This window comes from Brachionichthys hirsutus, unplaced genomic scaffold (assembly GCF_040956055.1).
Source record: "Brachionichthys hirsutus isolate HB-005 unplaced genomic scaffold, CSIRO-AGI_Bhir_v1 contig_1421, whole genome shotgun sequence".
NCBI lineage: Eukaryota > Metazoa > Chordata > Actinopteri > Lophiiformes > Brachionichthyidae > Brachionichthys > Brachionichthys hirsutus.
The window spans coordinates 48,387-61,513 of record NW_027180334.1 but is presented as its reverse complement, the minus strand read 5'-3'; the positions used below and the strand labels follow the sequence as shown (position 1 = coordinate 61,513).

Here is a 13,127-nt window from a genome sequence, read left to right as displayed (position 1 = left end):
CCAACAGCTCCCCAAAATGTGAATGACGCAAACTTCACTTGAGACTTCCAGAACTGTCCAGTTACTTCAGCAAGTTACAATAATACAAAATCGTATAGGGAAACTTGTAGACAACACTACAATGAGGCCACAACCTCATTGCAGAAGGAGCCACACCGCAGAAGAGCAAAAGGTCAGGTATGTGGATGCCTCAATGTCCCATCAGACACCCTGGGCCACCAAAGCTCATAGATCGTGCCGTCTTCCTACCAACAAGCCTCCTCCCCGTCCTGGTTTGAGACCCTATCTTAACAGGGGACATCAATCCAGGAGAGAGGTTTTGTTTGGGTGACAACGCTGCCCGACGAGCCTCCTGGAGCGCTCTGTGGTGAAAATGGACATAAAGTACTGCTTTTACCAGGCATCCATGTGAGGATTAAGCAGGATCAGCTATTAACTTAAAATAGATGAAGGCTGATGAAGGACCACCTCCTTACTTTTCCAGCATGGCCGTCCTGAATTTCTCTACATTGAGCTCTTTTCGCAGCTGAGCAGCCAGCCTCCCGGTCCTCTCCTGTCTTAAAACAGTGTGCTTGCAAAGCTCCCTGGCAGATGGACGCTTACTCAGGTCTGGATCCAACAACAGCTGTCACACACGCACACACGAAAAACCATTTTCAGCATGCTATGTTAGTGAGAAGAGTGAAATCAAATGCTAGCTATAAAAGGTGACACTTTTCATTTACATTAGACTTACACATTTAAAACATCCTAGATGGAGTCATACCTGAAGCAGGCCTCTAAAAGGAGGGGATAACTCTCTTGGCAGTTTGGGGAGCTGCCCCCGTCTAAGGCTTTGCCACTCATCTCCATTTAGAGGCAGAGGGGAAGCTCCAGCCGCCAGCAGTACTGTGAGGCCCAGAGCAAAGATGTCTGCCTTGGGGAGGTTGCTGTAATCCTGGGGAGCAGGTCAGGTCAGCAGACAGCAACCAAATTAAAAATCACTTTTCCTTCAGTATAGAGTACACAGAGTTTTTACCTCCTGCAGGACCTCAGCGGCAAGAAAGCGGCTGTCCCCTTCTTCAACTTGGGGGTTGCTGGTTGATGTCACGTGACCCAGGTCCCCTGCAGAAAACAGCAAGACTCAAAACGAGAGATGACCACAAAACAAATATTTGAGGTGCAGATGCGTTCAAAATCCGATACCAATTTTGTAGATGACTCCTGCAGAAACGCTGCCGTCATCTTCCTCCTCACTCTCTCCTTCAGCTGTAGCATCGGTGCTGGGGCGCTGGCAAATGAAGATATTACCTGCACAGGGGTTTAAAAAAAATGGCACAGATCCAAAAACAGACAAATGCAACACAAAGGCAAAATACCCAACAGGGCATACTTGGTTTGATGTCCAGGTGTGCAAGGCTTGAGCTGTGGATATATTTTAGTCCCATAGACACTTGCAAGAGTACATCTTTCAGCTCCGCTTCGGAGAACAGCTCTCCCTGCGCCTCCTTCTTAACGATGGCGTCGCTGAGACTTCCACCTGGCGCACGCACACGCATTCAAACAAATACAAAATGGCGCAAAACACCATGAATGCAAGTCAACCGTTCATACATCGTGCTTTTAACAGCAAGGTCAAACCTACCATCACAGTATTCATTTTGAATAATCATGTGATCATCTTCTGCCCACGCCGAATAATACCGAACAACGTGTGGGTGGTGCCCTAGAACGGCGTGTGCGTACACTTCCTTTAAGGCCTGTTGTCTATGAGGGAAACAAATTTGATCAGTTATGGAACACAAAGAACAAAAGTGAACGTCTTCTTCGGAAGAGATGACATGCTTGCTGACTCACTCATTGGCAGAGCCTGCGAGGGGTCGATGGGAACGTTTAATTGCGTACAAGCAACCATCCAGCCGCTTCACACACTTGTAAACTGCCCCGAATTCGCCCACACCAATACACTCCAGCTCCAGGAACTCGCTCTCATAGCGCGACAGCATGAAGGCTTGGACAGCTTGTCTCTGCCAGATAAACAGACGAGGACACTTGTGGTAAAATCCAAAGACATTTCTAATAAAGTAACAAACGTCACAAGGGTATGGAGAATCTTAGATTTTTTATTGGTCTTTCACCAAATATGGTCATCCTTCCCACAATCAGAGTGGAGATTTTTTGACGCTGGAGATTCTTTAGAGAAATCCCAGACTGGCAGCATGTAATTTTGGACAAAACAAGAAATGAGGAGGCAGACCAAGATGACGAAGCCTACTGATGAAATAGTGCGAGAGCCATAGAAGGTGTTGCTAAAAATAAGCGTACCTTTGGTGGGAGAAAGGCTTCATCGTCCTCCTCAGATGACGTGAGGCTGTGCTTAAACCTAAAAGATGAAAAAGGTCTTTATATAGCCTGAACAAATACACGTTATTAAATCAGGCCTTTATGTATGAACATTGAAGAAGAAGAAAAACCCCAGAAAACTAAAAACTGACTCCGTGTGATATGTGCAAACAAACAATTGGCCTAAATTCACAGCCACATGAGAAATTCCAAAGTAGCCAAATGGGCAAAGATAGGCAATAAATCCACGAGCCAAAATGGTGAACGTGCACTTGTGTTTACAACCTAGGACTTTAGGAAATAAATGCATGGCATAGAACTGCATTTACCTGCATCCATTATCATCCTCATCATCGCTTCTACAACCGTTCCTCCTCCACTGCAACTCACTGTTCCTGCGGACGGTTTCAGGTGTGAAGGGATTGACATTGACAGACGGCGCGCGGACAGAGGTAGCAGGAACTGAAGTGAAGCACGGCCTCCTCTGATGGCGACTGATCTTAATGGTGGAGCAAGGCTGGGACGACTTTGTGAGCAGGCTCTGTGAGGGCGATAGATCAAGGATCAAGGCTCCACGTGATATGTGCAAACAAACAATTGGGCTAACTCACAGCCACATGAGAAATTCCAAATGGGCAAAGATAGCCAATAAAGCTGCGAGTCAAACTGGTGAACGTGCACTTGTGAAAGACATACACTGAAAATAAGATGGATCGGCATTTCAGTCTTACTTTGACAAGTATACGAGAGAGGGGGGGGGGGGTCCACATGCATAATCAGTCTTAATCAATACCCACCTTGGGTGTGTTGGGAGAGTCACATAGCCTCAGTTTCTTCCAGAAAGCATAGGGTATAGGGCTAGTACACTGTAAAGGGGAAAGGAGGGTACTGCTCCTACTGCGGTGCCGTTGCACCCGGGGTGTCCTGCAAGCAGACCTTGGACTCTGGATCTTGGAAATGAAGTCATCACAGCTGTTTTCACTGCTGCTCCCCTCCTCCCCACAGCTAGTGAAGTCCAGCTGCTCGCCGAGCCCATCAAACAATGTCGCCATGATTGGGGCCTGAGTGTTGAAAGTTATCCTGTAATTTCTTTATTCTGCATGACTTGCCTTTGGAGAGCAGCAGTAACATCTTCTATTTTGGGGACCGCTTTCAGTCATTATTTTAGGTATGTATTCAAGTCCCTTTAAAAGTGAATGGGCCGTGAAAACTAAACTCACTTTTTTACTTCCACTTCTATGAAATGTAATCGTTAAGTCAATATTACTTACTCTGATCTTTTAAAAACTATCTGCACAACAGTCAGGCTTGGAGGATGTTATGTTCAAACTCACCTGACCGGCCATTATTTGTTGCACGGACATCAGTGTGACCTTTTGAGATTGTAAAATAATAAATGTTTGTCTCTTATACTCACGAACGAATCTCCTTCCCCTCTAACGCCGCCACCACGCTGGGATTCCGCGCCTTGCATGCAAACGACTATTAATTGAACAACGCCACCAGGGCGACACATCTAGCTCTGCCATCGGCTGCTTTGGTCTTAACCGCACACCTGATAATGGTAATTACTGTACGTAAAAAAACAACCTTTGAACAGTTTTATCATTAATCTGTGAGGATCGAAGCATAAAATGGATGCATTTGTAGATTTATATTGTTGTCGCAAGAAAAAAACACACAAATTCATGATAAACGAAATAAAAAGAACATTGTTTGAAAAGCACGCGTCATAACCTGAACGTTTCTTTACATGTTATGATAATATTGAATAGTATGAGCAAACTAAACAGCCCATAATCCCAAACGAGGATTTACCATAACTGGTCAAATAGACACGTGGGCGGAAGTCATCGACGTCATCAAAACAGAGCTCCGTCCGTGGATGTGACGGGCTTACAAATACATGAAACAAAAACCCAGCCCAGCGAGCAGCAGGAAGCCATGATCCGGCTCCGTCGGTGCGTTTAGGGTTCGGTTCGGTTCGGTTCACATCGGAGCTTATTGCTTTTCTTTTCCGCCTTCGCTGGTTTGTCAGCGCGTCATGGTGAAGCAGTCGGATCGAGCCCCGCTGCTGGACTGGGAGGAGATCCCGCCTCCCGGTCCGAACCAGGCGGCACCGCCGCCGCCTGCGCCGCGGCCGGAGGAAGGTCCGCGTCCGGTCGCGCACCGCGCACCGAAGGGCGCCGCGGCGGTTCCGGTTCCTGCGTGGAGCAGCAGCGGCGGCACCGCCGCCGTCACCTGCAGCCCGACAGCTGTCGTCGGCCGGGAGTGGGACCGTCACGTCCCCTTCCACGGCCTGTCGGTGCGGGATCAGTGGGAGGAGAAGGATCAGATCGTGGCTGTGTTTGTGGTGACGTTTGACACGAGGTCCGGTAAGCAGCTGCAAAAGCAAGAGCTTTCTGATCGTTCACTTTGTCCTCATCGAAAGTTGTTGTGAAAAAGCTACTGGTGACTCGTGCTGCTCAATGCACAGAGTGGAGATGACTTCCCTATTGGGGGGGGGGGGGGGGGGCTTGTTTTTACCCTCCGGACAGAGCTGTGAATTAGATGTTGAGGGATTCCAGAAATTAATTACTGGAATATTAATCTGTCTGATGGATATTGTGTAATAATAATACGTCATCGTATTTTAAGCAGTCAAACATAGTGTGTTGTACCGGTAGTTGAAAACAGACCATAATGTACAGTCATCAAACAAAAGAGGAAAAGACAAACATGAAAAAGATCAGCATACAGTCACAGTTTCTGACTCTTTCGGTTCGGCATGACGGATATTCAGAATTAGGGGAAGCAGTCAGGATGAAAGTGAAAAGTGTGGGAAGTAAGTTTGTGTTGTTTCTCTCTCTCTCGCTCTCTCTCTGTGTGGCAGGGAATATGATAGAATGGTGCCGACCTCATGACATCAACCTAGATGGGGTTGAGTTCAAGTCGATGGCCAGCGGCTCCCATCGGATCACCAATGACTTCATGTATGTAATCAAAGTGAATGGATTCTCCTCCCTGTAGAGGGGGGGGGGGGGGTCTTGGCCCCCAGTGAGGTAAGTCGCTCTTTGTTTACACCCTCTTCTATGTTTTGCCCCCTCTGGTTAGATATTTCCGTAAAGGCTGCTACTTTGGGCTGGCTTGTTTCGCTAACATGCCCGTAGAGAGCGAGCTGGAGCGCGGCGCCAGAATGAAGTCCGTGGGGATCCTGTCTCCGTCCTACACGCTGCTTTACCGGTACATGCACTTCCTGGAGAACCAAGTCAGGTGGGATGTTTCCTGTGTATGTTTGTGCGTACCGGTACAATACACCCCGGCGCCATGCTATTCAATCCTGCCCACCTCATTCCCCCCCCCACAGTATAGCTTTGAAATTTTCTCTCAGCATTTTCCTCACCCATTGAAGATGAACCCAGCCTCCCAGCTACGGCCGACCTCATGAGAGGCCGTTTGGCATGCACGGTACCTTTTTGACGGACGTCTAAGCACTGAAGTGGGCAGAGGCTTTGACAGCCTCTCTTCTCTTCACCTGTTCTGCTCCTCCACGTCAGTCATCTCACAAAAACCTCATCTTCTCTCTGATTGTGTTTAAACATCTGGACACGGCTACAGTTTGGCTCAGATTTCTGCCAAAAGCAGAGTGCTCACCTTAGTTAGTAAAGGTGTGGCCTAGTTCAGTTCTTTTTTTCCCCTTCTTTTTCAGCATAGACTTTCCTTATAGTGATTGAGTAAATCATTTTGTGCAATCATTTCACTGAAGCCACACTACTTTCTGCTGGCTGCATGACCTTTGAACATGGTGGGCAGATGTGATTTGCGTGAATACACTTAATTACGCGCGTCAGAAATACCTGCCATTATTTGATTTTGCCTGTTCCTCCTCCACCCTCGCCTGCTATAGACACCAGTTGCAGTGTCCCGGCCAGTATTCCCCACTAGAGGCCTTCTACGAGGACAAGAAGGCCGTCCTTCCTCATTCGGGACATGGTTTGGTCACTGCTTGCCCAACCTGGGGTGTCACCACCATCAACCGCTGTATGCACCCAGAAATGAAGGTGTGGAAGTAGCAGAGACTTTTATATACTGGATGATGGAGTGTTTGATCAGTCAGACAACAACAACAACAACAACAACAACATGTTTGTCCCTTTTCCCCCCTCCCCTGTAGATCACCCACCCGGCTGGCTGCATGTCCCAGTTCATCCAGTTTTTTGGCGAGCAGATAATGCTGCTGTGGAAGTTCGCTCTGCTCCGTAAACGTCTGCTCATCTTCTCTCCTCCACCCGTGGGCGTGGTCTGCTACAGAGGTGAGCATCTGAAACGCACATGCAAAAAGCCCCGACGCACCCCGTCCTCTCATTGGATTTGAAGGGCGTTTTAATCTGCGGCCGTGGACGTCTCCTTCTCTCTCGGGTTGTGATAAATGTGCCAACGCTGCAGCCAACCGTGGCCATTTCTGAGATGTCTCATCCACCGTGTTCTGGTCCTCCCTCAGTGTATTGCTGCTGCTGCCTTGCTAACGTCTCTTTGCCTGGGATCGGTGTCTCCGTGCCTGAATTACGACCTTTCTTCTACATCAACGTAGCAGATATCACTGTCCTGGAAACGGAAATGTCGTACGTCGCCTGTGAGTCAGTTTTCCTTTTTAAAGCCGTTTTTATTTTGTTAGCCCCTTTCAGTTCAGTTTTTGTTAGTTTCAGTGTTGGTGTTAGTTTTAGTTTTTTAACGCAGGAAAGGTCGAGTCATCAGTATGTCAATCTACTAAACTCTGCACTCCAGCCTCCTAGAACTTAACGCATAAATTAACCATTATATTGTTTTTTTTTCCTTTTTCTTAAAGTTTTCTTTTTTTAAGGGTTCTACAGAAAATATATTTTTAAGGTTGGCCATCTTCTCTATAGCGCTTCTCTATAGCGCTCCAAAGCCTTACATTCTACTCTGGGCTCATTAAATGAATAAAGGCTGCGTGTATAATATACTGTACACTTATATGTTGGCCTCAGTATGTTTCATGCATTTATTGTCCAATATTATTCGAGGGACTTTCAGATGACTTCTGTTTTAGCGGCACGATTTAAAAAAAGTTGGAATAGATTTTAGGATAGGAACAGGTGGTGAAGACGGTTGACTCATCGTCATGCAGACATCCTGGTCCCAATAAATAAGCAAACAAGGCCTCGTTGTATTCGTGCTGACAGGTTTGGGGGGGGTCAAGAGTCGAAACAAAGTTTTACTAGTACACACTATGGTTTAACTTTTCTGTCTCTTCAGCCTAAATGTTTTAATTGTAGATACTTTTGAAGTTTAGGGGCCTTATTTATATTTAATGTGAACTGTTTTCTATTTGTAGTCTGCAGAAATGGTCCTTTTATATATGTGAGCGAGCCTTCGACATTTTTCAGGCACCACCGAGAAGATTTTCGAGGAGAAGAAGGAGCTATACGATGTTTACATTGACAACCAAAACGTGAAATCACACAAGAGCGACCTGCAGCCGCTGCTGCGCCTGAACGCGGCAGATAAGGAGAAGTACAGGAAGCTCAGCGAACAGAGGTGAATAACGCACGCCGTAAAACCCGCTTCTGTTTTTCCACATGCAAGTGACTGCTGTTATCTTTCCCACGCAGGCAGATGCTGCTGTACTCTCAAGAGGTGGATGGCGATTGCACATCGAATGAAGAGGACCTTTTCATTCTGTGAGTCCTCTGCAAACATTGCTCACGGTGCGGCGCCGCTGTGTTGACCCTTGTAACGCGATGCGTGACCCGGCTGGCTTTAACCCTGTCCTAGGTTCTTCATGGAGCTGAATAACCGCATCTTCCAGACTTTGTCCGAGGTGGCGGGGAGCATTGATCCCACCCTCACCGCCGATCACGTCAGGGCCATGGGGCTGGATCCCCAGGACGACCGCTCCTTCCTGCTTGACCTGCTGGAGGTGTACGGCATTGACGTCACGCTAGTCATAGACAACCTCTGCTGCTCCTGAGGTCCTCTCCGAATGGGAACGTTGGAAACCACTGAATATTTATGCCTTTGAGGGGCGCAGACACACACACACACCAGGACACTAACGACACCACCTCCGCCCTGGGGTTTCCATCTGTTGCCGGCTGCTCCCTTCTGGGTAGTCTGTTGTTCCTCTGATGGCGTCTCATCGGACCCGTGGAGGCAGTGTGCTTTTAACACCATTCAATTCTCGTATCATATTTTGATTGAGATTTTTTTTTTTTTTTTTTTTAATGCTTGTGTCCCAACTTGAATACATTTTTGTTTTAGCCGGGATGGTTTTGTTATGATGCTGCTGAACTTGAATGAAAAAGCTGGTGAATACTTTGTTCAGTTTTATGCCTCGGATCTAATAATGTGTTTCTGTGGTTTGATCAAATGTGATGGGGACATTTTTGGGAACTATTTTGTCATGTTCCACCTTCTCATATCATGATTTTGAATTGTCGATAACTACGCCTATAACACTAACTCGTCATAATCCTGCACCACGTCTACCACTGGATTATATGCTGATGCACGTGTTGACTGTTTGTAACTATACCTGTTTTTCTTTGAATGCACTGTTTCATAGTTTATGGCCTGAGCCATGAAGCAAGATTGCTGTTTGACTTCATGCAAACAGCAAAACATGGCTTTCGTTTCGAAGGTTTTTGGTCACATTTGAGGAAAGGTCATAATTTATTATTCATTTGGCCCTGTTTTGTATGGCCCCGCCCCAAAGACATTTCCTGGTTTGAAGTTAAAACAAAACAAAACACATCGCAACAAAAAATTGCCCTGAATACTGTTTGAAAGAGGAGGCCACTTGAGCTCAACCTCAACCTCAAGTGGACCGTCCAGCTTGTCTATTGACTTGTTTCACAGGTGTATCAGTAAAATGCACGTCACGATATGAAATAGATTCTTTGACGAGCCAATAAGTACCGACAATAGTGAAGTCATGTGTACTGCGTGTCACTTCTGAATGTCACACAGCAAAAGTATTGTCCACATGCAGCAGCGCATCCAAGTAGCAGTTTCTTGGTTATAATGTAAAAATAAGGGTGGGGGGGAAAAAAGTCTTCACCTTAACTAATTTTCACACATTGTAAAAGATTGCAGAAAATGTACAAATAAACTCTGCATGAGCAACTGTCCAGTTTCATTTCACTGCCACTGTTCTATAACGAACACTGATTATCTGATAACCTGACTGTGTCGATTGGTGCATCCAGCTCCTCCAATAAATATCTTACTCAGGCATCTGCTAGCTACTTCCATAGCAACTATCAAATTGTAAAAAAAACCACACAAATTGGACACATTACTGCGTTTTTATTGACCAGGTTTAAATATGGTAGCGAGAGAAAACCACTGCGTAAACATTTGTCAGACAACACGCACATGGGTTAGTGACAAAGAAAAACAACTTGGTCCTTTCATATTCAAAGACTTGTGGATTAATCTTCCCACTCCTTTCAAAGTAATGTTAAGTAGTAAAACCGGCATTAATACATTTGGGATGTTTTTAAAAGCACTGCAACAGTCATCCGAGTCCATGATTTGTCTCGTCGTTTCTTATTCTCCATTTGTGTTCCTGCTGCTTCCCTCTGCGTCTGCGAGAAGCTGCTCTCTGCGTTCTGCGCTGATGAAGAAGCGAAGTTTCCGTGGCAACAACCTTATCTCCACGGGCATCGCCTCATACTCCTCATTATCTATGTTGTAAAAGCCACCAGCACCCTGTGAGAGCAGGATTTAAAGAAGGTTTAAAAAAAAGTACGATTGTGCAATATCAATTAGAACAATGGAATCGTTTCGATTTGACTTTGGTGCAATAACGTTTGAAGGGCTGCTGACCTCTGGCAGCTGCAGCCGGCAAGCACTGGCTTCCAGTTTTGTAGAGTTTCCAGTGAATATTGTGGGGTCCTCCACTTTTTTATCTCTAACGAAGATCATGAAACATTCTTTTACTTGAGATTACGTAAACATGAACTTCCATATGTGCCCTTTGACCTTTACGTTTTTTTTCTGTTTCCAGTAAACCGGTAGAAAACTGAAACTACGAACCCGACGCTGATGAAATCGCTGACAGTGAAATTTTCTGCTTCTGCACAAATCATCAGGGAATCATTCCTGTGCTGAAAAAGTAATGGATAATAAACATAGAAATAAAAAACACATGGATATATATAACAAAAAGGCTATGTCAGCATTTCAGAGCTCAAGATTTTAAAAGAATAGGTGGGTTTTTAAAAACACAATATTTTACAACTGACCCTCTCCACTGGGTTTTTGTTGCGTGTTTGAATGAACAACTCAAACGTGGAGAGCTGTTGCTCCTTCCACTCCTCCGGCTCTTCTACTCTTGGAGGCTCTGAGCAACACGCATGAAAACGAAGATCACAAACATGCTAGCGTCGGGATTGGCTGTCGTTTTCCCACGCGTTAATATGACAACACACATTACCTTTAACGGGAGGGCGCCAGTAGTTTCTCAACCTCCGGGCAATGCGGTAGAGCAGGTTGGGTCTTGGGGGCTTCTGAGGGGGCAGGTCCGGAGGTCGAAGGGTGGGAGCTGTATAGGCCACTGAGACATCCCTGATCAGGGGCCACTCCTGATGGGTTTCATCAGGATGCGAGATCAATACGACTCATTGAGAAAATGACGACTCTTCGTATTGCCTTACCCTTAATGTGCTAAACCAGTGTGCTGCATATCTCTTCAGTGGTCCAAGATACCAATATCTATGGAAACATACGATTACCGTAATTACTCCCTTGAATGGGGCGTTATGTCCGATCTTACCCACAATTAGTGTCTGAATGATCAACCCCTCAAATGTAATCTTACTTGCTGATCGTCGCAGCCACATCTCGAAACACACCCCATCGTAATCCCATCAGAGCAAAGACTGGCTGATCTTTCTCCCCCTAGCGCACGCGCACACACGCACACACACACACACACACACACGCACGCACGCACACAGTACTATTTAAGTGCTTCAAAAATAAAAATAACATATTTTGACACATCAATTTGTTTTTATCCAATGTTATAATGACACATTATAAAGAGTACAATAATACAATGTATCAGACCTTAAAGACAATACTGGATCAGCAAAGTATCTACCTTCCAAACTCTAATTTCATATCTTTGTAGAATACAAAAAGAAGACATTTGCTCACTTTAATTTGAAGCACATCCAGCGCCACCGTTTCTCCCTTCAGAACAGACAGTGTTGCTGAAATAATGTCTCTAAATAGTGTATAAGATGGAAAATTGTCATTTAGGTGGCGAGGTAAAGTTGCTGCATCGTTTATTATGGTGGCGCATGATGGCAGATAAATTGTTGCATATGATGATGAGGATGATGAGATACTTACTTGACCTTGTTGTCACTAATGAGATGAAGACTTGGACTCAGGGAATTCTGGGAGCCCAGTGGAATGAACCCAATGGGTATGTTACTGACCGTCTCCTGGGGCAATAAAGCATCCGACAGTGCATCATTAAAAGAAATACTTGAATTAGAAGCTAATCAAAAACCATAGCATAAGTGACACCTACTTGATCTGCCCTCCGCAGTAAACCTGTGACGACCTCCTGCAACGTCCCGTCTCCGCCGGCAACAATCAGCATGTCTGTGTGCTCAATGAGCTCCATTAGTTTTTTGGCCTGACCTTCATAATCTGTCTGTAGAGGAATAAGCCATTATTGTATCACATAAGATAAAGAGCAAATAATAACTCTGAAGGGGGGGGGATAAGCATACCTTCACTATTTTAAAGTCCACACCAGCCAGGTGTAAAATGGGAGCCGCATTCTTTTCAAACAAGTTATTTGCTTTCCTGGAGAATATTGAGGCAGGAGTTTGGAAATATTCTGATTTCTGAAATCCAGTACAAACAATATCAGGGAGGTCTTATTATTACCCATTGCAGGCTGAGGGGTTTAAGATCACTGTCGCTTTCCTCAGCCGCTCCTGTGGTGCTATCTGTTGACGCCCAAATTCCTAGCAGAAAGCATGATGAAGATGAGGCGAGAAGGCACTTGAAGGGAGCTCTGGGTTCTTTCCCCCCCGCATATAGTTTAAAATGTATTTGCACATATAAATAATGTCTTACCCTGGCCACCAGACAGGCCTCTCTCCGCAGAACGCTGTCGCTGTTAACATACAAGAAATAAAGAAAATATAATACCCGTAAACACGTATGCTATCCAGACCACGGTCGTGCCATAATGTCGCTCACCAATGTTTGCCGTAGAACCAGTAACCCCCGTAAGACAAAACGCACACAGCGAACGTAGACTTCTTCCAGTGATTACGTAGAGTCTGAAAAACTCTGACAACGCGAGCCATGGTTTTAATTAAACGTCCTCAAAATCACGCTATATTTACACAGACACGGGAGTTTACAAACCATGATACACAAATGTCTGTGTGTCCACGGTCACGTTTTCATAGCTATGCGAGTGTCTTTGGTGCAACGCCAAAAACAGTCCGGTCTACACACAGCTCGGAACCAACGGCAGTGCAAACAAATGGTTCAAACGTTTCATAAGTTTTGTTAAAACAATTGATTTGACCAAATATTAATATAAATTGCATTTGTATGACAGAGAAGAAAAAAATCCGCAGTTTAAATTCAAATGAATACAACATCTAATTAAATTACTAAATTACGCTAAAAAACTACAATCCCCATCTAACTAAAAGACTTCATGCGCCGAAGACCTCGCCTGAAGATATGCCATATAATAAAGACAGTGTGTAAAGTATAATGCCTTTTCAACTACATGATATGCGAATTAAATTATGAATAAG

The 13,127-nt window shown here is 45.2% G+C and overlaps 3 protein-coding genes across 3 annotated transcripts; 1 reads left to right on the top strand and 2 right to left on the bottom strand.

The window, feature by feature from the left end:
* Nucleotides 1-87: 87 nt before the first annotated feature.
* Nucleotides 88-3,374, bottom strand: LOC137913551 (wee1-like protein kinase 2). Its single transcript, XM_068757195.1, has 11 exons — nucleotides 3,120-3,374; nucleotides 2,652-2,863; nucleotides 2,305-2,362; nucleotides 1,837-2,006; nucleotides 1,625-1,746; nucleotides 1,373-1,519; nucleotides 1,186-1,290; nucleotides 1,019-1,104; nucleotides 767-937; nucleotides 477-625; nucleotides 88-362 (listed from the first exon to the last, which is right to left on the bottom strand). The coding sequence occupies exons 1-11, from the start codon at nucleotides 3,372-3,374 to the stop codon at nucleotides 191-193; spliced, it is 1,647 nt and encodes a 548-aa protein (XP_068613296.1). The 3' UTR covers nucleotides 88-190.
* A 992-nt stretch (nucleotides 3,375-4,366) lies between these two features.
* LOC137913556 (DENN domain-containing protein 11-like) lies at nucleotides 4,367-8,293 on the top strand. The gene is made up of 9 exons (XM_068757200.1): nucleotides 4,367-4,697; nucleotides 5,195-5,294; nucleotides 5,416-5,574; nucleotides 6,209-6,362; nucleotides 6,476-6,614; nucleotides 6,803-6,934; nucleotides 7,710-7,860; nucleotides 7,935-8,003; nucleotides 8,098-8,293. The coding sequence occupies exons 1-9, from the start codon at nucleotides 4,367-4,369 to the stop codon at nucleotides 8,291-8,293; spliced, it is 1,431 nt and encodes a 476-aa protein (XP_068613301.1).
* A 1,337-nt stretch (nucleotides 8,294-9,630) lies between these two features.
* On the bottom strand, nucleotides 9,631-12,695 carry LOC137913554 (acylglycerol kinase, mitochondrial-like). The gene is made up of 14 exons (XM_068757198.1): nucleotides 12,553-12,695; nucleotides 12,427-12,466; nucleotides 12,235-12,314; nucleotides 12,075-12,150; nucleotides 11,870-11,995; nucleotides 11,686-11,780; nucleotides 11,488-11,557; nucleotides 11,147-11,226; nucleotides 10,983-11,040; nucleotides 10,763-10,910; nucleotides 10,572-10,669; nucleotides 10,363-10,433; nucleotides 10,153-10,237; nucleotides 9,631-10,035 (listed from the first exon to the last, which is right to left on the bottom strand). The coding sequence occupies exons 1-14, from the start codon at nucleotides 12,660-12,662 to the stop codon at nucleotides 9,874-9,876; spliced, it is 1,299 nt and encodes a 432-aa protein (XP_068613299.1). The 5' UTR covers nucleotides 12,663-12,695; the 3' UTR covers nucleotides 9,631-9,873.
* Nucleotides 12,696-13,127: the final 432 nt, after the last annotated feature.

Excerpts from the sequence above, each read along its gene's own strand:
- LOC137913551 (XM_068757195.1), bottom strand. The coding sequence starts at position 3,374 with ATGGCGACATTGTTTGATGGGCTCGGCGAGCAGCTGGACTTCACTAGC. Across the intron at positions 2,864-3,119 it reads ACTCTCCCAACACACCCAAG|AGCCTGCTCACAAAGTCGTC; the intron begins GTGGGTATTGAT and ends TCGCCCTCACAG. Across the intron at positions 2,007-2,304 it reads AAGCCTTTCTCCCACCAAAG|AGACAAGCTGTCCAAGCCTT; the intron begins GTACGCTTATTT and ends TTTATCTGGCAG.
- LOC137913554 (XM_068757198.1), bottom strand. The coding sequence starts at position 12,662 with ATGGCTCGCGTTGTCAGAGTTTTTCAGACTCTACGTAATCACTGGAAG. Across the intron at positions 12,467-12,552 it reads TGGTTCTACGGCAAACATTG|CGACAGCGTTCTGCGGAGAG; the intron begins GTGAGCGACATT and ends GTATGTTAACAG. Across the intron at positions 10,238-10,362 it reads AGCGATTTCATCAGCGTCGG|AGATAAAAAAGTGGAGGACC; the intron begins GTTCGTAGTTTC and ends GATCTTCGTTAG.
- LOC137913556 (XM_068757200.1), top strand. The coding sequence starts at position 4,367 with ATGGTGAAGCAGTCGGATCGAGCCCCGCTGCTGGACTGGGAGGAGATC. Across the intron at positions 6,363-6,475 it reads GTATGCACCCAGAAATGAAG|ATCACCCACCCGGCTGGCTG; the intron begins GTGTGGAAGTAG and ends CCTCCCCTGTAG. Across the intron at positions 8,004-8,097 it reads GAAGAGGACCTTTTCATTCT|GTTCTTCATGGAGCTGAATA; the intron begins GTGAGTCCTCTG and ends ACCCTGTCCTAG.